Here is a 24,377-nt window from a genome sequence, read left to right as displayed (position 1 = left end):
TCATCAGATGACAGAGATCCCATCATTGGTTTGGATGCATTTGTGTGCCCCAGCTATAGAAATTAGCCTAATGCAAAGACTCAGAGAAAGCAAGGAAAGAGAAACAAAGCTATACAACAAGTCATTTGATCTAGAAAGGGTGCAGGAATGTAGGAAGGTAATTAAATAGTGACAAAAAAAAAAAAACAATACTGCATTTTCATATGCCAAAAGAGGATTCAAAAATAGAGATATAGACTATTCCTAGATATGCTTTGGATTACCTATCTATTTAAAATAGATGTATATTTTATTTTGATCTTCCTTTATTAATTACAATTTGCATATTTTATTTTTAGAACCTTACCTTATCATTTTGTTGCTATATAACTTCCATCTTTTGCTTGGTTTCTGCTAAATTAAATTTAATTTAATTCTGCTAAGTTATTTTTTAATTATAGCCACCAGTTTGTTGTTTATCTTTAGAAACTCAAAGCTGTGAAAAAGACTTGTTTTTTCATTATTGCTAGCTTAACTATTGAAAGATTCTTTATTATGTTGCAAGAAAGCAATTCAATGATGGCATTAGGCAGGGTAACAAAATTACAAAAAGGAGTCTTTATGTATAACATTGCTGTTTATTTCAGTTTTGCATTATGGCCAGCAACATTTGATGATGTTTTCCTCTTTCTCTCTCTTTACACTGGATGTCAGTCACTGTGGGTCATTTCTGCTCCTGTTCTACTGAAACAGCAAAATTCTCTTTCCAGCTGCCTTTTACAAAGGCACAGCTTTTATTTCTAATTCATATTAACTGACATAAAGCAAGAACTACGCATTTTCTTCTCTGTCTCCGCAGTCTGGTATGCCTCTGTAGCTTGATGGTGTTCATAAGCTTTTTAGAGGAATGTTCTTTAGCATCCAAGTACCACTAAATTACATGAAATAGTTTTACCTTTTGCTATTTGGTTTCACTAGAACCACCTCATCAAAAGCAATTTTCTGAGGTAGAAATAACTCCTTCAGTGTTAAGTCCTAAGCATTCCACTGTAATAGAAATGATCCTGTACTGGACTGTTTCCTGTGCTGAAAATCCCCTCTATGACCACAAATTTCTAAATGGTTTGAATCCATCTGGTTTAGAGCCAGATACTTAGCAGATGTAAGTCTGAATGGCTGTATTAACTTCAGCTGAGCCCTGCTGACTTTCAACAATGAAAGATCAACATTTTGCTTGGATTAAGATGCCACAAGATAGAACTTGAGTGCTGATAACCTTTATATATTAGGACAGAGACTGAGTTGAGGGAGACTGATGAAAAGAAGCAAGGCTCATTTCTGTAGCCACAAATTATTTGAGTAACCTGAAGGGACAAATTGAACATTTGGGTGGTACGTGATTGGTGCTGCCAGAAAGGAAACATTCAGAAAAATAGCCAGCAAGTAGCTTTTAGTGTTGTTTTAATTCAGTTTGCAATTCAGTTTAATTCAGTTTGCAATGTCTATAGATATAGATGGCAGAGATGTAAATAATAGCAATATATATGTGCATACATATATATAGACTTGGACTTGGATTATTCATTGGGCTTTCATGATTGCCACTGACCTAAGTTCATGACTGATTTTATTTGTAGGGGTTTTGTTTTCATATTAGCATAATAGCATATTTCTGAACCTCGGACTATGATCTATGATCTGTGCCACAAAGAACAAACACAGAATTAATTAAAATGTTAACATTTATTTTTAAATGTAAAATTAACTCTTTAAAATGTATTGTTTGATATTCAAACCTTGGTAACATCCACAACTCCTTGAAAGTTTTCTCCTCTGCTCCAAAAGCCTTGAAGAGGGCTGCAGTCCAGTCCCCAGCTACCCTGATGTGAACACTGAAGAAGTCTTCCTCAGGAGCTGAGGTGAGGGTGAAGGGGTGCCACTCCAATGGTGAGATCGATGAGCACTGCAGAAAGATATACTGACCTGCTTCCATTTTAAAGCCATGCTTCTTCATGTGAAGCTCTAGGACTCCAGAGGAATGTGTCACCACCTGAAGAATAAATAGTAAAAAGTTTTACTTAATTTTCTATGAGAAGAATAACCATTTTCATTGAACTACAGATGACTTATTAATCATCTGTACTTGAGCTCAAGTTAATTAAAATTGGAATGCACAGTCATGTTTAAGTATCTATAGATAACTGTCTAAACTTTATACTGTAGTGCTGTTGCTGTCCAATAATTTGAGAGTGTATACATTGTATAATACCTGGCAGCTTTCATCATGAGTCATAAGATGCAGAGTAAAGTCTTTAGCAGATCAATGTTTTCACAGAATCACAGAATCACAGAATTGTAGGGGTTGGAAGGGACCTCCAGAGATCATCTTTGTTAACTTTTTCCTAACATGGAAGCTTTTGCAAAAGCCTTTGCAGGGATCTCCTGGAAAGAGTCTAGCAGAAGGCCATGAAAATAATAAATGGCCTGGAGCACCCCTCTTATGAGGAAAGGCTGAGCATCCTCGGTCTGTTCAGCCTTGAGAAAAGAAGACTAAGAGGTGATCTTATTAATGTTTATAAGTATCTTAAGTGTGGGAGTCAAGGGAACACGGCTGACCTCTTTTCAGCAGTCTGTGGGGACAGGACAAGGGGATGGCCATAAAATTGAGCATAGGAAGTTCTGTACTGATATGTGAAGGAACTTCTTCACAGTGAGGGTGACAGAGAACTGGAACTATTGATTTGGCAAGAAGAAACAGGGTTGGTGGAGTTCAATCCTAGCATACTTTTATTAAGATGTAATCTCAGCTTAGCAGTTAGTTTTGTGTCGCGCATGGCATACTGAGATGCAAAGATCACAGTCACCCTGTGAAATCAGCAGCATGATTTATCCTGCATGCTTTTCCCTCGCACAAGATAAGCCTCCTTCTGATCACTGGCTTGATACACATGGACTTTGCTGCTCCAATTTACTCTGCTGTGAATTAAACAGATCCTTAGCACACAAAGATGTTTGCAACTGGGACAAATTGGCACAGTTGTGCTGGTATCAGTGACATTTTGACTATTTGTGCTGCCTGATAATAAAGCCCTTAATCTCCTTGGAAGCCTTCTGATTTGACAGTAAAAACCATATCCTGATGAAGTTGAGGGCCTCTATGCCATTTACTCTAGTGTAAGTTGCATTTAAGTTCTGCGGAAAGAAATGGTGTCTGTGCAGAGGTGCGTGATGGTGGAGCTTTGTGAGTCTGGTAGTTTATTAATCAAATTTGGTCCCATATGGAATAGTCTTATGGACTTGCTATTGGAATAAATGCAAAACTAAAATCAATACCTGGCTGAAACCATAGTAATGAGGGAAGAACAGTTGAGTCTGGAGGTGAAAAATAAGATCATAATGTGGAGTAGATGTCTATAAAAGGGAAAAAGTAACGCAGTGGAATCACTTTTCTTTTTACACAAACGTGCAACTGTGCTACATACCTTAGTAATGACTACCTCCTGTTGAAATCTCCAGAATCTAACAATCCTTTCACAGATATACAGCACCACAGGACTCACAACCCATTTCCAAGCCTGTAGAAAGTTTAATATTAAAAAACAATATTTTTTTCAAGTTCAATAAAATTATGTTGTGTTCACGGTTTAAATCTGAAGTTAGCCTAAAATGTAAGTATTTGCTTTCTCTTCTGTGATTTTTCTTTTTTTTCATTTGCCTTTCTTACAGGAGTATTTCAGTTGCTACCGTAGCAATTCTAATGTTCTCATGGAATGGACATATGGGACTCTGTCACAGACACAGTCCAAAAGCATTGCTAATATCCATCTGTATTCCAGCCAAGAAGAGTCTTTTAATATCCATTCCTACTACGAAGCGAAAGGATTAATCTGTTTAGGAGTTAAATATAAACATAATTGGACCTAAAGACATATAGATGCACATAATATCACCCATCATAGGCTTACTCTTTTTTTCTCTTCAAAATCTAAAATAATCTAGATGGATCAGATCATATATGGGTACATCATATTGTCAGCTGTATGTTTTTTGCAACTACATGCGAAGACATTAAATATCAAATATTCAATTAGAGAAATGGGATGTAATTCCATTTAATCCATTAGGTAGCTCTTACTTAAGGTGTTGCAGAGGATCGCTCTACTTTTTGTTGTGGACCACCAGTACAAAGTCCTTGGCTATTCAGGCTATTCAAGAATATTAGCATAGTACAGGTATGTGCTATGACAATAGCTTAGATAATTAGATGTAATGGAATCTTTGGAATAATAAATAAACGAAGTACGTGTTTTTTATGTGTTTTGTTTTTCCCTCATGTTTTTTTTTTTTTTTTCCCCTAGGAGATACAGCTTTATTGCAGTTCAGTTACTCATACAATGCATTTTAGCCATCTGAGGACTCTTCAATGATATGACTATCAAGAGTAACTTTACTTATTGAAACATTGACTTTTCCTCACAAGCTGAGTAACAGGGAATATAAAGTATCTTTTATGAGAAGCAAGCTGTAAAATTATGTGGCTTTCTTAGAAAGTGATAAGAAAATGGAGCAGCAATTTCCCAAGTTTAAGTTTTGAAAATTAAATTTTAAAAAATGACTTAATAGTAGGAAGAAACTAGTATAAGCCAGGAGATTCTGAGCTAAAGCAGAAACTCAACGCATCAGTTGCCCCTAAATACTACAGGTGTCTCTGCACAGTGGTTAATCTCAAATGTCTTGAATATATTAACATACATCAAGGCACAATAATGATGAAACCTGTTTTTCCTTCCTTCCATTTGTGTTACCTGTAAATAAAATCATGTGACAGGAATGTTAATGCTGCAGTCTCTCTAATGTGACAGCTAAGCTAAGATTTCAAATGTAACACTTCTTCTCTGCAACAGAGCTTTCAATCCAAAATATCTCATGGCTGGTTTGGGACAATGAGGCATCTACCAGGAGGGCTGTGCCTCTAGACAACGCAGACTCCTGGCCATTTAATCAGAGCATCTGTATTCCTGCCCAGGTGGTGTTTCCTCCTCTGATGAGAATGAACTAAGCACAGTGATGGTATGGTAGACACTGTGAGGACAGAAGTTCAGATACACTGGGTGTAAAAGAAATGTTTAAAACACCCTCAGTAGGAGGAGATGGGCAGAGACATGAAGCCAGGAAGCAGGCATAGATGGCTGAGGGGGGGGCTCATCTGCCTCAGCATACCTGAGGCCAGGGGAGTGTGTGCTCCAGTGCCACACTGCACAATCCCAGTTGCACGTGCACAAGGCTGTCCCTTTGTCCCAGTTCTAAATCCCTGCCTTGCTGGTGCTGCCACATCTTCTGAGCCTCTGAATGGATTTTTGCCCATTGAGGCTTGTGGGCTGACACCATTGCACAGCACTCATCCAGCAAAGCCCAGTTCTTACAGACAATTGATGTACCATGCGGTATCATCACAATTCATTTGAAGTAATGTGACTTTGCAAGCACAGCCTTGGGTATGCAGGAAAGTGTGGCAAAGTAGGTTTAAGATAGAGAAATGGAAGTTCTCTCCAGTTAGCTTTATGATAATGAATGTCAAGACATGCAGTTGGAAGCAAGTTTGTGTCTGTATTCACAGTGTGAAGCCACCTATTGATTTTTATGGCGACACTGTAGCTGAAATTTTTAGAGAGGCATTCATTTTCTCATTAATATTCAGTTTGAGTAGTGGCTAACAATAGTTTAAGAAAAATCTATGTCAGCCATTAACAGAGCTGCAAGATACTGAATGCTAATTTTTTCTCCTTTACATTAAGATTTCCTTTCATACGCTTTCTCTTTCTGGAAGAAACAACAAAAACTTGCATATGAGCAAGATAAACCTTGAACTGTAAATGTTAAATGATCTTGTTTAGATGCTAGACATCTGACACACTGTACAAATCTGCTACTTAATTACCCCCTGTGGATTTGCAATCTTGTTGCAGTGAAACCACCCTTCTGTGGGACATTTTTCCTGCCTTTCATAATTTATTGTTTCAAATTCTCTCCGTTTTACCTAACTTAAGACATCAAGGCTGGATGATAGGAGGTATGTGCCCCAAAGCAAGGACATAATCTTATCTTCGGTTTAGTCTCCCTTGGTAATTAAGCTATTAATATTAAAGCACTATTAGTTAAAATAATAATAATAATTTGCATCTCTATCTCTCCTGTTTCACTGCATTTTCTGTATCTCTACTCCTAAAAGATTTTTACCTAGAGACCATATTTGTGCAATGAGATGAGCACATCAAGGCTATTGCTGATGCTAAATAAAAACAAAATGTAATAAAAAAATACAAACCTACCACTGCCAACAAAACACAAAACCCACAAAAAAAAAAAAAAAAAAAAAAAGGGAAAAAAAGCAACAAAACTCAACTAACCAACCAAAACACAAATAAAGGCCAATTTGAAATAAAAAGGAGTGCTGACTTACTAAAGAATCTTCCAGAAGTATTAATTATTATTACTAACACCAAACTTTTACAAATATCTCTCCATCTGTACCTGTCTGTACAGATTATGTAGGAGGTAGGGATCACTGTCTTTTCAGTGCACGGGGGCAGGTCACAGAATACAAATGGGCAATTACTCTCAAAACATGACACTGAGTGCCAGTCACTGGCATCATACACTGCAGCCCCCTCATTCCTTATGACAGACACATGGCCTCTCAAAGAAGGATATTAAGCTAAAAGCAGAAGACAAACAATACTCTTACCACAGGTTTGTTACCAGAAAACTGCGGCAAAGGGCACTGAGTGGTTTTCTCCCATTCCAAGTAGTGTTCTTTACAGTAAGTGATGTTGTGAAGCAGCAGACTGTGAGGTGTCTGAGCCCGGACTAGCTGACTTAAAACAAAAATATTTGTCAACACACCTCTTTGTAATGTCTCCGGACACGTGTATGTTTCATACTAGTACTTGGATGCAGACATGGAGACAACTGACAATCAAAAACAGGTCATTTCAAGACTATTGTACTCTCTTCATGTTTCCTTTATGTTTGCCATGACTTTTCAACCAAGTGCAAGAAATTTGTTATAATATTGGTATACACCAGTGCAAATGAAGAGCACAAATGAAGCTGTTTCAAAGAAAATGTATGTTCTATTTTCTGTGTCAAAATCAGAACGATTTCCAAATTCTTTGGAGCAGACACACTGACCTCCTCTATATATGACCATCTGGTACTGTTTAGAAAAACAATAAACTTTAATGGAGACAGACCTTCTCTTTCCTTTGCTGCTTTCTAAATGCATTTTTAAAAGCTGCAAATAAAGTTGGAGGACCGCAATTAGATGTGTGCTTTCTAAACATATTAAATTGTAAGTTCTTTACTTCTGAGATTGCTAAGGATGTGATTTTTCCAAACATATCAGTCTCAACTGCTCAGTTTTAATGTGTTTCAGCTGGTGTTTACTGTGGGTAGAGAAGTAAGATTTTTATGAGAAACGCTGTTTGTTTCACATGGTTTCTCTGAATTTTCCCTTCCAGTCTCACTTTGACTCTACAACATAAGCCTGTCCTGCCTATTTGTCTTACAAGAGACAAGTGCTGCCTTCTTTTATGTGACAGTATCACCAGCTGGCACCAGTTTAGACAGAAGACAGAAAAGAAGGCTTGAGAGAGCTGTTGCTTTTGTGCAGTCACCTGAGAAGGAGGAAGCACACAAAACCAATGACTTCCGAAGGGTTCTTCAAAGGTTACTTGAAATTGGATCCTTACAGATTTAAAGGGGAGAATTAAGGAATGCTTTTTAATTAGACCAGGATAGAGTTTACAGCATTTATTTGAAGCTGTGCCTCTGAATCTTGGGACTAATCAATTGGGCCAATTCCAGGAGCCCTTCGAGGTTAAACTAAATGTAGCAGATCTCAAATAACAAGAAAGGAGGTGAGGAAAGTAACAGTACAGAGCATGGTGCCAGCCTGTTACCTGTCTCGTGATAACTCCACGCTCCCTGAAGGAATGGGTGTGAACACATTGCAGTGGGCTAAGAAGTTCCCATGTGTCAAAGAACAAGGGTCTGTACATACTTCAGAGGCAGTCAACACTATGTGAATGTTTTATAAAACAGATGTAAAAAAGATATTGTGACATGTGAAAAGTATTAGTATAGCTTCAGGCCATATATACACCAGGTAGTTGGCAGGAAAAGAGCAAAGCACGTTTTGTTGAGAGCCTAACCCTCTGTGCACATTTGGGAGTTACCAAAGACTTAGGACTAGATCTACGTTGGTCTCATGAGCACAGAGACAAAACTGTTGGTATTGTTTCATCTTCAATCACTCTACGTTGTACAGTCTAATGCTGTGCAATAATATGAACCAAAACATAGGGAGAAGGACTGCAAGATTTGCCTCAAAACTACACGCCTTATCTGAATTAAAATGAGCATGTATATGGACTACTAGAGGTTCACAGTAACACTATTGAAGAGGGAAGATAAAGGAAAATTAGGGGAAGTGCAGAAATGCAGAAAGCTTAGCAAGCTTGTACAAGCTCTCTTGGAAAATGCCTTACAAGAGCTATGAAGTTAAGGAGTATTCCTATTAATTGGAGCCAATAGAAAGTTGATCTGTAACACCCCCAGTTCTCAGAGATGGAAGTTCCTTCAGTCTGAATATGTTGATTCTGCAAATCATATGACAGGGAAATAGCCAAAGAGTGTTTGAAAGAAAAACACACAAAACACAGAAAAGTCCTTGGAGAAGTGGTGTGTACGAATCTCAGAAGGTTTTCATTTTGCATCCTGTCTCCAAGCAAAGATCTCAACAGTTTGTTATTAGGAAGTCACAGAGTGAAAGATTTGGATTGTGTTCATCTCAGACTTTTACACATACCTCATGTAGTTCATGCAGGTACTTACCCTGTACCATGGATTATTAAACCAATAAAGAAAACCACAAAGAGGTGGTGGGTATACCAGAACACCTCATAGCACAACCTTCTGATGAGCTCTGTGGATGAAGTCACGATCAGAACAAAAGCCACAGTTATCATAACTCCTGTTACTCCAGCTATGGTGGTCAGTACCTCTCCTGTTATGTTCTAGAGTAAACATACATTATTACTATTACTAATATTGTTGTTCGTAGTAGCATTTTTACTTTGTTAATAATATCACTGTTCTTACTATTATATATTAAATCAAATTTTATGTTACATTTTCAGAATAGGAACAAATTCAGAACAAGACTTTCAGGCAAGGCAAACCTCAATTTCATTTCAGAAAAGCATGGAAAATCATCCACCTGTTCTATTTCTGATTGGGCTTATCCCATACAGATTTATAAATGCTCACTGCCACTTATTTGTTTGAGGAATTGAAAGGAGGGAAATCAGGCAGTCCCAGTAGTACTTTTACCTGTTTATCTTATGTAAAAGCATCTCAGAAGAAAAAAGGAAACAGATGAGAGAGAAGATTAAGCTTAGAAATGTAATAACCAAAACAGCTCTACCAATTGTGTTATTCATGGGAGGATGATAAAGTGAGGTGCTAAGTCACTTGGAATGTGTGGGTCTGTTTTGTGCTTATTTTACTTCAAAGATTTTCGCAGTCTTTTAGTGGTGTATAAAAATGGCATACTCTCATCTAAATAGCATATCTAATTTGCATGTTCTTTACATTTACCTGTACATCACAGGATAATATGTAGTATCTGAAATATATGCTTATATTCACATCTTTACATTAATATTCTGGGCGAAAGCATGTTCCTTCTTATTCGTGACTCACAGACATCAGCGAAGGTCTGTTACATCTGTCTAAACCCACTAAAATAAACTGAAGTGAGAATGAAGACATATTTTGAACACAACAGTCAGATGCTGATCTCATTTGTAAAGTGAATCATGAAGAACAGCAGTAAGAATTTCACATGCAAGATAAGACTGAAGCTAAATATGGCAGCAGAGTATAAATAAAGCCTCTGCTTGGCCTGCAAAGTATATATCTCTTTTTCTAGGGCTGGTGTTCAGGAAGGAGGAAACTGAATATGCCTGCTGGATCATGAGTTGATTCTACAGCTATTAGTACAGTAGAAGTAAAATCCACATGGTATTTGTAAATTCAACTCATCTGATATTGAAATGCTAGAGGTGATAAAATTCCACAATGTCATTTTTACTGTCACTTTTTACAGTAAAATCATCTTTTCAAATATTCACACTCGACTGCACACAGCACATTTTCAAATTGGTGCCTGTGAAGAGTGTGCTCAGACCCTTCTACATATTAACAGGATTGATCTAGGTGATATTTTGAACACTTCCACTACACTGTCTATTTGAATGTTGAGATGAAACAAGGAAAAACATCAAAAACTCTTAGTACATTTCTACTTCAGGGTTACAATGGAATTGGAAAGGAAATCTGAGCTGTTGCACTCAGAATTTTCCTCTCTGAAGTTAGAAGCAATCTTCACTTTGCTTTCCTTCATAATTTATTAATTCTGAGTGTAGCTACTGAAATACAAGTGGGAGATAAATATAAATATTAGAGGTTAGAGTATAATCGAGGCTATAAATTAGCAAGTAATTGTGGGGCATATTACTGTGAGAAATCTGGATAAAATCTCTGAAAATGCTAGCTTTCTTTTTCAAGGATATTTAGGATCTTAACGTTAATTAGAAGCCTACCTCTCAATTATATCACTATGAGAAGGCTTAGCAGAGAAAAAAAATACGTACTGGAAGGCAGTGGTTTGCCATTCAGTACTGTGAGTTCTGCTCTGTTCTGGAGAAACATTTCACATGCATGTGGTGAGTGTAGGCACCAGCTATTCAGAGGTGACACAGCTTAGTCCTTCCTCACTGTTCTGCTCTGGCTACTTTGTCAATGCTAACATCAAAGCTTCTGTACTCATAATTTTGAGACCATTAATTTGCTTATTTTTCTTGAAACTTGATAACTGTTTATTTGTTTGTTTAGAAAGATGCAAAAGTCACATTTAAGCTGGAGAAGAACAGAGAAAAAAAAAGGGACAAAATGCCTTATAATTGAAAAGTACTATGAAAGACTACAGTTGATTGTCCAGCCATCATCTCACTGTTTCTGATTGAAAGGGCCCACTCCATGGTCTTTTAGAAGCATTCACCACAAGCTGGGTGTGTGGGAATTTCCTCAAATGTAGAAACATTACATGTGGGAGTCTTACTAGGGGCTTGTGTAGCCTGAGAGTACACAACAGCATACAAGACTATACACAAAAAGTAATATAGTGTCTGATGAATAGTGTAAGGGATAAAGCTGAGAAACTTTTGTGTGTTTTACATGCATGCATTGCAGAATTGATGTGTTTTTCTGTATCTTGTGAGTATTGCAAAGAAGATCTCTAGCAATGCTATTACAAGGTACCCAAGTAAGTAAGAGGGATGCGCAGTATCATTATTTCCCCAAGGAAAACCGAGTCATTCATTTGCAGGACAGAGTTATGCATAGTCTTGCACATACTATGCCAGGCTTCCCCATACACTGCATCCCCTAGATAGCAAGCCTCTGGGTGCTGTTGGACGTGTCTTCCTTGGGCAGTCCCACTCTGTAACAGGGCAGAAGCAACCTTCAAACTGGGAAGATATCCCATGGGGAGAGACAAATAGCAACAGTGGAAGCAATGTCGTGTGTTACTGCTGTTCAATTGTTGTTTCTTGCTAGAAAGAAGTTGTGTTTGCTCCATATATTAACAGTTTATTTTAGTTTTTAAAATTCCTTGCAGGTTTATCTCACTGTCTACAATTTATGAGTTCCCTTAGCCTTCCCCCTACTTGTCTCCTGGCAAACTAATTAAAATACGATAGGCATTTCTTTGAGCTAAATAACCTGAAAATGCAGTTCTGACTAAGTGTTTTCAGCTGAAATTGAGGTTAACCTCTGGCAGCACCTTATTGCTTTGCTTAAAAGGCTTTGAAATATAGTTTTCATGACAGTAGGATCCACAGAGGAAAACTTTTTACATGAAGAAAACCAAAAAGTGACAGCTTACTGTTTCGTAGGTCCTGATTGGGTTCAAGTAGCTTTCATTTGGCCTCTTGCCAAGGCCAGAAAGCTTATTCCGCAGCCCCCCTGCTTCCTTTGACTGGCTGTTGTGATACCGCTCTATATTGATCAAGTGGGCAACAATGTGGATGGCTGCATGAGAGAAGAGAGGCACAAGACTATAGACATGCTCGTATGTATCCTGAGTGCCAGAAGCAGTTCTGTTAAGCACGCACTGCTTGACTATTTGAAAAGCTTGAGCATAAATCGAGAGCTTTGAATAGAGTAAACTGACAGCAAAAGGAAAATTTTATCTGAACAACTGGTTCAAACTGGAGGCAACAGCTGCAGGGTTGCACGTTTAGAATTGAGTGTCCTGCAGGCTTCAGTGTTATCCCAGGCAACCACTTGAGAAATGAGATAAAGCTGTTTACCTTGGGATTTAAAGTGTTAAAAGAAAATTTATAAAAATCCACTTTTGTTTGTGGTTGTTGTTTTCTTTTTTTTTTTTTTTTCCTTTTTTTGTTTTTCATGAATATTCTAATATATGCCAAGATCTAATATTGCTACATAGGACACTATCTTGTCCATTTTAGGCATAGATTTGCACTGGAGAGATTTAAGAGACGCTTTCAAAATCCTCCCCTGTCCACAACTGGGTATAGCATCACAATATGCTGGTGGAGCTTGGGCATCACACAGGAATTCTGATTTTAAGGAAAAGGTCTGAATCACAGGGTTAGCTCTGATTTGTCCTCAGCAGCATTCATTACTTCTACTTCTAGCATGATTCCCAAAGGGATAGGAAGTGACTAGTCTAAAAAAATGCATAAGCGAACTTCCTCATAATCCTTTTTCTAAGCGGAAAGTTGATCAAAGAGGGAACAAAACCCTTGTTTTATGACAGATTAACACAGATAAAATCGTAATCAAACTAGGAGTACATTTTCACAGTTTTCGGTAGGACAGATTTTAAAATCCATTATGGGAAAGGTGCAATTAATGCGAAACATTAAATACTGAAGGATGAAAACCAACAATGAAAAACAATTAGATGTTTACAAAAGCACTATTACCATACACTATTTCAAGATTTTGTAATTACTGTTTTTGTAATTGTAATTGTAATTGTATATTGTAATTATTAATTGTTGTCCTTTAGATCCATAATAAGCTCTCTTATTGCCTGTGTGGTTCCTAAACAACATGTGGAGAGGGCTGTGGTCATGGGAATACAAGTCAAGGAAGAATGCAGAACATGAAAGTACTTAAAAGTAGCCTGTGCAAAAAAAGTGAAAGATCGCACTCTGTCCTCCAACGGCAGCTTAGCCCATCTGTCCAGGCTGGAGAGAGGTTATTTCCACTCAGTTCTGATATGATCCTTCTAGAGCAGCAGATGCACTTTTGTTGACTGTCAAATTACACTTCACACAAAGCACAATGTTAGCTTTAGGGACTCTTCCCACCATTTCTTTTTGCCTGCTCTATCTCATTGCCCCATGCTTAGGCACTCAGTGGGTGAGTCATTTTTGAATGAAAGACATTTTTTTAAATACTTATTATATGTAACTTAAAGTAGGAACTTAAACCAAAGTATCTGTCCTAGTCACTAGGCTGATTGGTTATTCTCTTGTGAACCATTTCCTGATGAAACCTTTAATTACAATAATCAGTTGTTTATTGGCATGGACATTTGAAGTGAATAAACTGAAAATAAAGTGAATAAACACAGTACAGAATTTTTTTACACGATTTTTTCTGAATTTTTGGACCAATGAATAATAAATTTATGCAAATCAGAATAGCTTAATCAGGATGGAGATTCAATTCAAATGTGTTTAAAGTGCTTTATAACCCATCTCTGTCCAGAGAAGCTGTGGATATCCCATCTCCAGAGGTAGTCAAGGCCAGTTTGGATGGGGCCCTGGGTAGCCTGATCTAATGAGTGGCAAACCTGCCCATGACAGGAGACTGGAACTAGATGGGCTTTAAGGTGTCGTCCAGTCCAAACCTTTGTTCTGTCATTCTCTAACTCTGACATGGTATAAATATTCACCACATCTTCAGGATCAAATGTATTTTATGCAGTTGGAATCCTTAGCTTTATTTTACCAACACAGTTCCCTGAAACGCATAAACTGTAAGTTTTGGACTACACTCGCTCGTTTAGAGTAGCAACACTGACTAGATTTGGAGATTTCAATCTGTATTCATAGCATAACTTACTTTATTTCACCTTTGAAATATATAGATTTGTAAAAAATGGATATGGCACACTGTGAAATTTTCATACAAAATGAAGACATATCTGTTGTTTGGAATGCTATGAAATCTTGCACTTTCCTCAAAGTGTGGGATTGCACATGGTTTGTACAAATTCTAGTTGTGTCAGCAGTGACAGGAAACTGAGTGCTACCTGCTACATGCTGAGTGCTGAAAGTGAGATGAGATGGTAGTTTCTTCCATATTCCTTGGCAAAGTATTTGCGACCCTGAGCAAAAAAATAATTGTATTGGTTGAACAGACTTCATTTCACAAGAAAACCTCTAGCCTAAGATTTACCGAAGGCAATCATATTGCCAGATTTCCCTGGAAGAAGGAATCTGTTTTCTTCAACTTAACCCAGTGAGGTTTTTTTTTCTGTAAGCTATTAAAATACATTCTTTCGTCCAACTGTATATTGTTCTGCTTTACTGTAAATGTTATTGTCAATGGAAACAGCATCCCACAGTCTTCTTTGGAAATCTTTCCTTCTGGGTAATATTCTCTCCAGCTTTCATCTAGCAGGTGGAAGGTATTACAAGAGTGGAAGACTCCCAGAATGAACAGGATAGGTCTTGCTTTCAAGCTATTCTGTGGTAACTATTAACATATACAATATAATGATACATTGAAAAATATTAACATTCAAGGCAACATACTGAATATGTCTGTTTACCCCAATATTCCATGATCTTAAATTTTGCCTTGAGTGTCATTAGCGTAATACTTCTGATGTTGTTTTTCTGTGCTGCCAGGAAAAAATGATGCAGTCTAAAACTGAATTATAGCTGGATGGTAAGAGTAATGCAAAGATCTAATTCCATTTTCAACGTGGTTCATTTTTTCAATAATTGTAGCGGACTAAAAAGTCTGGCACTGGATATGCTCCCATTAGCTAAAATATTTTACATTCCTAAAGTACATTTTCTGAAGGTTCTTTGCATCTACAGTGTATAGAATTTACCAAGTAATTTCAAAATTTATGTACAAATTGCTGAAATCTGCATTTACAGTTGCTGAAGTGGTCTTTTGTTTTGTTTTGTTTTTCCCCTGCACTGCTTAGATAAGGTAAGTGTGAGAGCAAAGTTTCAGGTATTCAGTATTGAATCTTCAGTTCAATATTTTCCTCATTCTGCATGACTAAATATAAAGTACAAAATAAATCATGCAATCACTTAAAGAGTTTTCTTTTTATATCTGAGCATGAAGACTGAAGGATTTCAACTATTGTTTTTAACAACATCTGGAACCTCTGAAGCACTTAATATGCATTAATTTGTATTTGACCCTGAGATGTTTAATGTGGTCCACCTCTGAGATCAAATAAAAGGTTTTATTGGAAGGAGTGGAGGAGGAAAAGAGCTGCTATCAGAGCAGGGTGTTTACTGTACATATTCTTAAAAACAAAGAGATGTAATTAAATTATCTTGAAAGTCTGGTCAATTTAGCTCATCTTATTCAGCCAATTGTGCCATCAGTGAAGCATGCACAACTCTCATTGAACCAAACAACAATTGGATGTGTTTATCTGAGAACAAGATTTCTCTCTCTTTTTCTGCATGCCTGTACAGGATAATAATCAAATTGAAGCTTGCAGCTAGCAGTCAAGCATTTTGGTTAACCAGCATATCATGGTAAAATTAAAGGGTCAAATCTAGACCATTCAGCTCATGGTGAGGAGAGCAGCTATATGGGAACTTAAGCTGAGAACAGATGAGTCTGCCTCTGACCAAACCTGTATTCTTTTGCAACCCACTGCCTTATGTCTGGTTACATAAATCCCTCAGTTCAGCTCTGTGCTTTCTCTGTGGATTAAAAATGCACAGGTTATGTGAAAATTACAAAAGTGACAAACAAACCTACGTGAGATTTAAAAAAAAAAATTTCCTGAAAACTCAATACCATGCGAAGAAGTTACTCAGACCACCAACAGCCTTCACCTACAAACACTGTTCAAATACTTTTGAAAGTGGAAAGCTTTCTTGATTTTTTTTTTTTTCAGTTATAGATTTTTCAGTGCTTGTCACAAGGCAAACAAACCTGGCACCTCCATATTTCTGTCTGCATTTTGTGTATTTTTAAAGAAAATCACACTATTGAATTTGTAAGGAGCAGAAAGCACCATTCCAAGCAGACTAATTACAAAGAAACCCACTGTCCTTCTCCTACTATCCCTTAACTTCTTAAGTTTTATTCACATCATAATTCAACCACTGTTGCAGGAGTGGATCTGTATAACTTTTCTGCAAGCATCAAAACAATACAACAGATAAGTTGTTCTTCAAAACATGCACTGTATGCCAAAGTAAAAAAGTATCACCAGCACTGCCCACTTTATAATAGGTACAAATGTACTTTTTTATGACAGTAAAGGCAGTGTAGTAAGAAAATGGAATTGTAGAAAATGTCATTTTCTATCTCTTGTAGATATCTTTAGGCACCAGCTCTCAACTGCAAAGCCTCTTTAGAAATTAGAAAATACAAAATGATTTGCACTGATCAGACTGGGAGTGCGTGAAACAGTGGTTTTATTCCAGCAGAATTACAGATCCATAAGGAAGATTTATTAGTGGGTGAATAACTCCCAGACAGCTCTTATCACAGACAGGCATGCAGAATGCAGGAAAACAAACTAAGCAGAATTCCCTTTACTGAATTTTCAATGATGCCCTTGATTATAGATAGCATTGTTTACCCTCTCTTCTCTCTCCAACTTCCCTCTTCCACTAGTCTCTAATTATATTCCTTTACGACCTGACCAATTAAAGCCTGCTCTTGGATTTGTATTAGAGTTGATGAAAAATTAAAGACACAGATGTACTTTTTCCAAGGCCACGCGCACCTCAGCTGAGCAGGCTGACTGCAAGAAGTCAGACAATACTAGTGTCACACTGACTATTTTTAGCATGCTATTAAATAAATATGCTGGAATAACACCACCTGGCAAGCTGAGATGAATGCATGTTACTTTAATAATAAAAGAGTCTACAATTTTATATTGTAAGGATAAGATTACTGATCTGATCTGCAAATTGGTTTAACTTCTTGCTGCCACATTTAGGCTATTGATCATACAGGGGAGAACATTCACTTAACTAACAATTACTAAATTGCAATAGTCTAATAAGAGTTGACTATGCTTCTGTGTAACAAAAGGAAATAGTACTTGGATAAATGTGTCACTTGATAGAAAAATGGCATCTATTTACACATCATTTTAACAGTCAGGCTTTTTAAAAAGGGACTCAATATATCTGTGGGCACTTATTTTTTAATCTGAAAAGAGAGAATATTAGTTTTTTTCACTGTATGTGCTATAGATTGATCTATTCTATTCTATTCTATTCTATTCTATTCTATTCTGTTCTATTATTTGCATTTGAAATTTAATTCTAGACAATCGTGTTTCTGGCTGTTCTTTACCCAAGACTGACTACACAATGATGTAGCATTTTCCCAAAATCTATATTTTCTTCTCATTTTTCTGTTAGGGAAGTGCTGTTTTTCAAGTTGGCTTTTTTTTTTTTTAAATCAAACTTGTCTGTATTTTGTTTTATTCTCCAATTGTCTCATCAACTCCATTTTTTTTCTTCTGGAAACCAAAACCAAACCAAGTCAAATCGGCCAAAGACAAAACAAACAAACAACAACAAAAAACAACCAGCCAAACAAGCAAAAAGAAGCCCCAACCCCATATTTTCTCCCTAGAAAATTATAGAATTAAATAGCGATGCTTTCTGTCATTACATATCAGGTCTATGTGTTTGTCTTCTTGGAAATACTGAGGCCATAAGGTAATCACTTTTCTAATAGATTTGTACTTCCCAAATTGTCCATCTTAATGCAGCAGGAAACATTTCATATGAATGTAAAACCCAAAAGCATAAAAGCTTTTTGCAGTTTTGCTTTCTTTTTGTAGCATTAGAAATTATACACCAAGTAGAAGCTGGTTAGTTTACATTCCTGGGTTGATTTGTTAATTACAGAAGCAATGTTCCGTTCTATAGGAATCTGCTATATGCTGAAACTGAACTCTGATAAATGAATGAATATGACAGATAAGTAAATCACATAAGCACATTTTCATCTGCCCGCCTTCTGCTCTGAATTCTTTAATGCTAATACAAGGAACAAATTTTACTTGTTGGTTCCTGACAGTGATCCTAACTCCATATGTTTGTCCTCAATATATGGGGACACTGACTGCCCATACACACAAAGGAAAGCAGCTCCTACACACAGACTGCAAAGTATTTTGGGACTGAGATCCACCCTCACAGCCAGCCTAGGGGAAATACTTTTACCCTACAATGTATTTTGCTTATAAATAACCCTGATTACCTCCTGCATCTCCATCACTTTTTGTAAGAGAACAATGCCACCTTTCCCAGATACCTCCCCATCTCTATGCACTTATGTCTTTCGTATTACCTTTTATTCCTCCTTCTCTGTACACTGCTCTTCCTCACGCTATCCCTGTTCCCCATGTGTCTTCTAAATTCCCCAAGCTCCATTCTTCCCCCAGATCCTTTAACCATCTGGGGAACAGGAGGGTGTTTTCTTTGTCCCAGCCTGGCAAATTATCAGTATTCAAAGGGATCAACAGAAAACTTGAGATCTCAAGATGCAGGTTTACCCTGTACCTGTATTCCACTTTTTAAAAATATGTAGGAATTTAATGATTTTGAGATAGCTACTTGCTTCAAAGTCAGATGAAATTTATTACCTGATTGAAAATTTATTGAAGAAGATTTAACAGTGGACAGATGAACAGTGTAGCTCATAAGTATCATTTTCTTAGGAAATCAGTCTATAACGCTATTTCATCTCTCCAGACATCTGCTCTAAGGGGTACAATGAAAGTTATTGAAACCAAATCAGCTAACGGGCAACCATTAGTTATTATCCAAGTTGAAAGGATTACAAATGGTTAATGAAATGAGACTTCCTGACTTATTTAAAGATGCAGTTATCAAATGCTAGTACTAAAATAGCACATGTCAGAGCTGATGACATTATGCAGAATCACTGTGAAATTCAAAATAGTTCAAAGGCAAAGAACAACAACAACAACAAAAAAGCTTACTTGCATTTACAGCTATTCCATAGGCAACCACCTTGTGAAATGTGATGTTTTTGTCAAGCTGCCTCCTTGGTGCTCCTCCACAGCACTTGGTAAAAAAGCAAAAGTTGTTTTATATCATTCGTATTACTACTTGCAACTTCCATTTTGGAAAGGAGGTTAGAGGAATTCAGTATATCTAAAAATGAAGTTCTGGTTCAAACTTAACTTTGGGGCTCAAGTAAGTGTTTTTGGTTTAACAACACTCTAAGATTTCTTAAAACAACTCAGCTTATGAAGGGGCTCAAATTCAGGTTGGGCAAAACTGCTTTCCTCTATGACACTTGAGGAGCTTATCTGAGCTGACAACCGATTTGCTGGAATAAGAGCACCAGAGATGGCTGTGTTTACAACCAGACTGGGCCATTGCTGCTTGCAAGCTCAGCCAACAGTCTCTGCAGGAACCTCAGAAGCACCTGCAGGCCCATGTCAGCCCCTGAAATATGTGCTGGCTGGTTGGATTGCTTGCTTGTCCTGACACAGTGCCGTGCCAAAGATCCTGGCGTGTAACCATGTTGCTTCCCAAGTAATAAACTGTCCAAAAATCTGGAGCACTGCAGGGTTCCATGATGGGCCTCTGATGGGCACTGGTTCGTCTTGTTCTGGCCATGCTGGAACCAGAACCCTGCCTAGTGCAGAATATTGTTTAGAAAATCGAAATATTGATAAACTGTGAGAAGAGTAACGCTTCTCCAAGTTCTTACTCAGTATTTAAATGGGCATGCGAATATTTTATATAAATTCACAAACTAGTTCAGAAATTCAGGACTTTTTTTTTTTTTTAATTCTCAGATCCATTGGACTCAAATAGTCAAAAAACATTGATAATTACTGGTCTGAAGACTAGATGAAATGTTACAGTGCTTTAAAGGACAAAAAAAAAAAACGCCACCAGAACTGAAAATAAGAATCATCTGACAATAAAATAAATTAATGCTGTGATTTATAAATTCCAGTTGTTCTCAGAGTTGTGAAATCATCAGTGATAATCCAAACAAATGATACTGGAATTCTAATAGTTCTTATTCTCATAACTCACTGCAAGCTGAAGCTATAGCTAGTAGAGATAAAGCCGTAAGTACTTCCTATGTGTGATGCCTAGGTTAATGTAAATGCCTCTGAGCAGACAACCCCTCAAAAACAGAGAACACATGCTTACAAGAAGGGAAGAACTAAATGGTCTCCACTCAGACAAAAGGGCTTAGGCATGTTCCTTATTATAGTTGTGGCATGTTTATATGTACATTTCCTCTCACTTGTTTTCTCTTTACAGCCACGTAGGATACTCATGATATTTGAATATTCTCTTCATTTGACTGAGTTGCATTCTTACAACCCCTTTTTGTCGCTCCTCACTTTTCACTTCATGACACTGTGCTATGTGGCTGCCAAAATCAGTGTTGCATTGAGTGTTGCGTTAAACAAGTAATTTGTTTCTCCTCAGTCGTAAGTACTGACAATTTAAATGGTAATAGCTAGGCAATAGTGTACAGAGTTCTCTATCAAAACTTAAGATTCCTTGGAAAATGTTTGATATGGACAATGTTGTGGAACTACAGAAATGAAAAGGAGAGGATAATATGGCTATTTGAGAGATGGTACTTACAGTGCTTGCTCCTCTTAAGAATGAAATAAGATTTCTACTGACTGGTAACAGGATTAGCATGCAGTTAAAATTAAGGCACGTTGCAGAAGCTCTCGCCCAAGCCAAGGTTGACTGTGCATATAACAGTATAAAGAAATTAGATCACAAGTTTGGAACAGAAGATAAAAAAAAAAAAAAGGAAGACAACACTACAGTAACACAATACTTTTATATGAGAAAATTACTGCTAAGCATAAAAAAAATATATATCATAAAAAGATGTGAATAAAATCAGATTACACATTCATTCTTCTTGTGGAGCCTTTTAACAATCAAATTCATACTTACTCCCAGCATAATCCGTGTATAAATGTAAGCATCTTCATCTTCATACCAGCAGAAGGTATCAATAAACAGATATAAATTCAAGCCCAGCCACACCAACTACAAAGCAGATATGCTGCAGATCAGTGAAACTAAGAATATTTTTTAATGCATATAAAGCTAGGTATGGTTATAGTTTTGAAAAGTATCTGAGAAATACTTCAAAATAAGCATGCAATGCATCTCTTGATCACAGATGATAGAAATCACAAATGCCTGCTGGAATGAGGCTATCTGTTAGCAAATGCAGGATTATAGCCCTATCCCCACGTCCCCAACAGAGGACACAGATGACATTTACAGTGTGGTGGTAAACTTGATCTTAAACACAAGCCTTAGCCTGGTGTCTAAAAAGGCAATAAAACTTAAAATTAAAGAATTCCAGAAACAGAGCGAGTTAGACACTGAGGAAATTCCTTTCTCTACTCTTCATGCCCATCTGACCAAAACCTCTGAAAATGATACGTAATATAATTTGAATTACAATGCCAATCCTCTCTTCCCTTTATCTGAGGTCTAATGTATACAGACTTAGAAATAATTAAAAATAAAACATTAAGACTTTAAATTGTTTTTAAGACTAGTTGTAAAAAGGTTGCTGAATATTTTATAGCAAGCTTTACATTTAGCTCGGGAGTATTACTCTAAGCAAACCATAAAATGCCTTTAACAAGCTTGAAATATTTATATATATCCAATTAGGATTTTAGCTCTAAATATACTCACTAATAATAGGACTGAGAGTTTTTCATTCAAAATCCAGCATGCCATTCTGAGTGTCTCTTCTATGCTAGCAGCAGCTAAGTCTTGCCTTCCAGTGTAACCTGAGTTCTCTGTCCATTCCTCAGGCTTTTCTAGTAACTCCTTTTGTCTTTAGATGTTAATAAGCACGTAGTGGGAGCAGGAGCCCTCCAGGAATTTTCTAATTAAAATCTTCCTGACAGGAACAGATCACCCAAGTGACATGTCTCCTGACCTGTGTAAATAAAATGCTGGTCATTGTCCAGTACTTCCTCTCTACAAAATTATTGTTCAGCAAATGAGAGATGCTGTCATTACATTGCTCTCTTTTTTTTACTGGCATTTATTTGTTGGTGGTGTTGGTTTTTTTTTTTCGGTATTAAGTGATGGGATTTTTTGTTTGTTTCTTTGCTTTTCTTTCACTTTTCTGTTTGAGCAGTATATAATGATTCTTCATTATACATCTATTAATTTTTTAGCAAAAGTGAGCATCCCTTATTTGTATATAAGAGAGAAGAATTGCTAAAAAGCCTTTTGGAATTGTCAAAGTCGCTCAGTCAGGACTCACAACTGTCAAAATAAAGTGTGACTCTATAACATTCTTCTAAATTTCTTGCAACTGATAATGTGGAAATGCATGACTGTTTTTCATTCAGGTGACTGAGGGGATAAAATAAGCAGTTAATGTTCTGCTTAGAGAGTTTGGTGCAACTGTGCATATAGCATTCTTTCTCTCACTACTAGGAGGAGAGAGGGAACAAGTAATTTCCTTCTGGTCTTCCCTATCAAGCTTCGCAAACAACAGCTGCATCCATCCATTTTCAGTGAGGTGGGAATGTCTGTTTCAGAGGTCTTAGCACAGAAGGGTTAGGGAGAAGCCAGGTCTGTTTCCTGCACACACAGCTAGAGCAGCCTTCCTCTTGGCTCTCATTTGCTCCTGACCCTGCTCCCACTTTTTGTCTGCAAAGTGATGGCTTTGGCTGCTCTTAAGGTACTCAGGAAATAAAATGCTCTTCCAAATGCAAAACACAAACACTTTCCAGGGTTAAAGCTTATGATGTTTTCCAGGATTTGTTTTTATTTACAAAACCAGATGTTCCTATTCATCCAAGTTTGTCTAGAGGATATTCAACATCCTTCTCCTCAGAGGTTTGCTCCAGTGAGGATTTAATGAGCCACCTGCAAATGCGAGTCAGCAGGACTCAGTACCTCTCAGCAAGATCAAAACCTTTTGACAGGCTTATCAGAGAATGAGGTTGGTCTATCCAGGACTCTTTTTGTAAGCGGTTATTTGAATGTCCAGCACCATAATTATAATCAATGTGAAGAACACATTTTCTGATTTTCCTTTACTAATAGAGAAGAATAATTCATTTCCTTTCCTGCACATGTCAAGAGGGAAATCCCTTTCCTTTGGTACATCATGTAACTGACAGTAGTTGATCCTCTTGGGGAAAGGAAGTCGATGCTGCTCAGGCAGGCTGCTCTTAGATGTGATCAGCAGCTTCTGAAGAAAGGTCCTGAACAGGTCTTAGCTCCTATCTTGCCCTGCCATGATGGATGCTCTGCATTTTCCCGCAGATCCATTTGTACCGGCACAGGCTGCCCAGAGAAGATGTGGATGCCCATCCCTGGATGCACTCAAGGTCAGGTTGGAAGGGGCCCTGAGTAGCCTGAGCTAGTGGGGAGCAGCCCTGCCCATGGTAGTGGCTTGGGACAGGGTGGTCTTTGAGGTCCCTTCCAACCTAAGCCATTCTGTGCTACTGTGACTCTTTGATAACTGTGCAAACTCTGCCTGTGGTGATCTTCATCCTCCCCTGTAAAACCCATTCCATCCGGCCTTCCTGACTTGGCACCAAAGACTTTTAGTTACAAAACAGCTTAACATTTCATTTTTTAAAGGTCAGTTGTTATTAATCTCAGCTTCTTTTTATTCCAGTACTAATGGCCATTAACAAAGAGTTACTGTAGAAACATGATTATGAATATTCTGAATGCAAATATTTACAAGAGATTTGTTTTGAGCACTATTTTTCTTAGATGGCACAATCCAGAATTGTTTATTAACAAACTTTATGACAAGCCATGTGCAATGTTCGGTTACTGTCTATTACATGACTTGATAGAGGTTATTCCCAAAACCACCTTATTTATAGTAGCTCTGATAATGCAGGAGCTATAAAGATAGCAATTATTGCTGTATTTTTCAGAGGGCAAAGGAAAAAAAAATAAGGAAGAGGGGAAGAGTACACAGAAGATGAGGAGAAATACTGGTAAGGTCAGATGCCAATTTTAACTACT

The 24,377-nt window shown here is 37.3% G+C and overlaps 1 protein-coding gene across 1 annotated transcript in view; it reads right to left on the bottom strand.

The window, feature by feature from the left end:
- Positions 1-22,120, bottom strand: part of NOX3 (NADPH oxidase 3) — a 40,271-nt gene extending 18,151 nt beyond the window's left edge. The window contains exons 1-9 of the mRNA XM_042890869.1: positions 22,062-22,120; positions 21,300-21,395; positions 20,973-21,083; positions 19,331-19,415; positions 11,990-12,135; positions 8,875-9,056; positions 6,725-6,854; positions 3,462-3,554; positions 1,776-2,029 (exon numbers count right to left, since the gene is read on the bottom strand). Coding sequence (XP_042746803.1) covers positions 1,776-2,029; positions 3,462-3,554; positions 6,725-6,854; positions 8,875-9,056; positions 11,990-12,135; positions 19,331-19,415; positions 20,973-21,083; positions 21,300-21,395; positions 22,062-22,106 — 1,142 coding nt within the window. The 5' untranslated portion in view covers positions 22,107-22,120. The remainder of the gene's footprint in view (positions 1-1,775; positions 2,030-3,461; positions 3,555-6,724; positions 6,855-8,874; positions 9,057-11,989; positions 12,136-19,330; positions 19,416-20,972; positions 21,084-21,299; positions 21,396-22,061) is intronic.
- Between the last annotated feature and the right edge of the window lie 2,257 nt (positions 22,121-24,377).

This window comes from Lagopus leucura, unplaced genomic scaffold (assembly GCF_019238085.1).
Source record: "Lagopus leucura isolate 7727_CA_CO unplaced genomic scaffold, USGS_WTPT01 Super-Scaffold_73, whole genome shotgun sequence".
In the NCBI taxonomy this organism is placed as follows: domain Eukaryota; kingdom Metazoa; phylum Chordata; class Aves; order Galliformes; family Phasianidae; genus Lagopus; species Lagopus leucura.
Note: the sequence above shows the minus strand (reverse complement) of the source record. Positions and strands in the feature narration are given on the sequence as shown.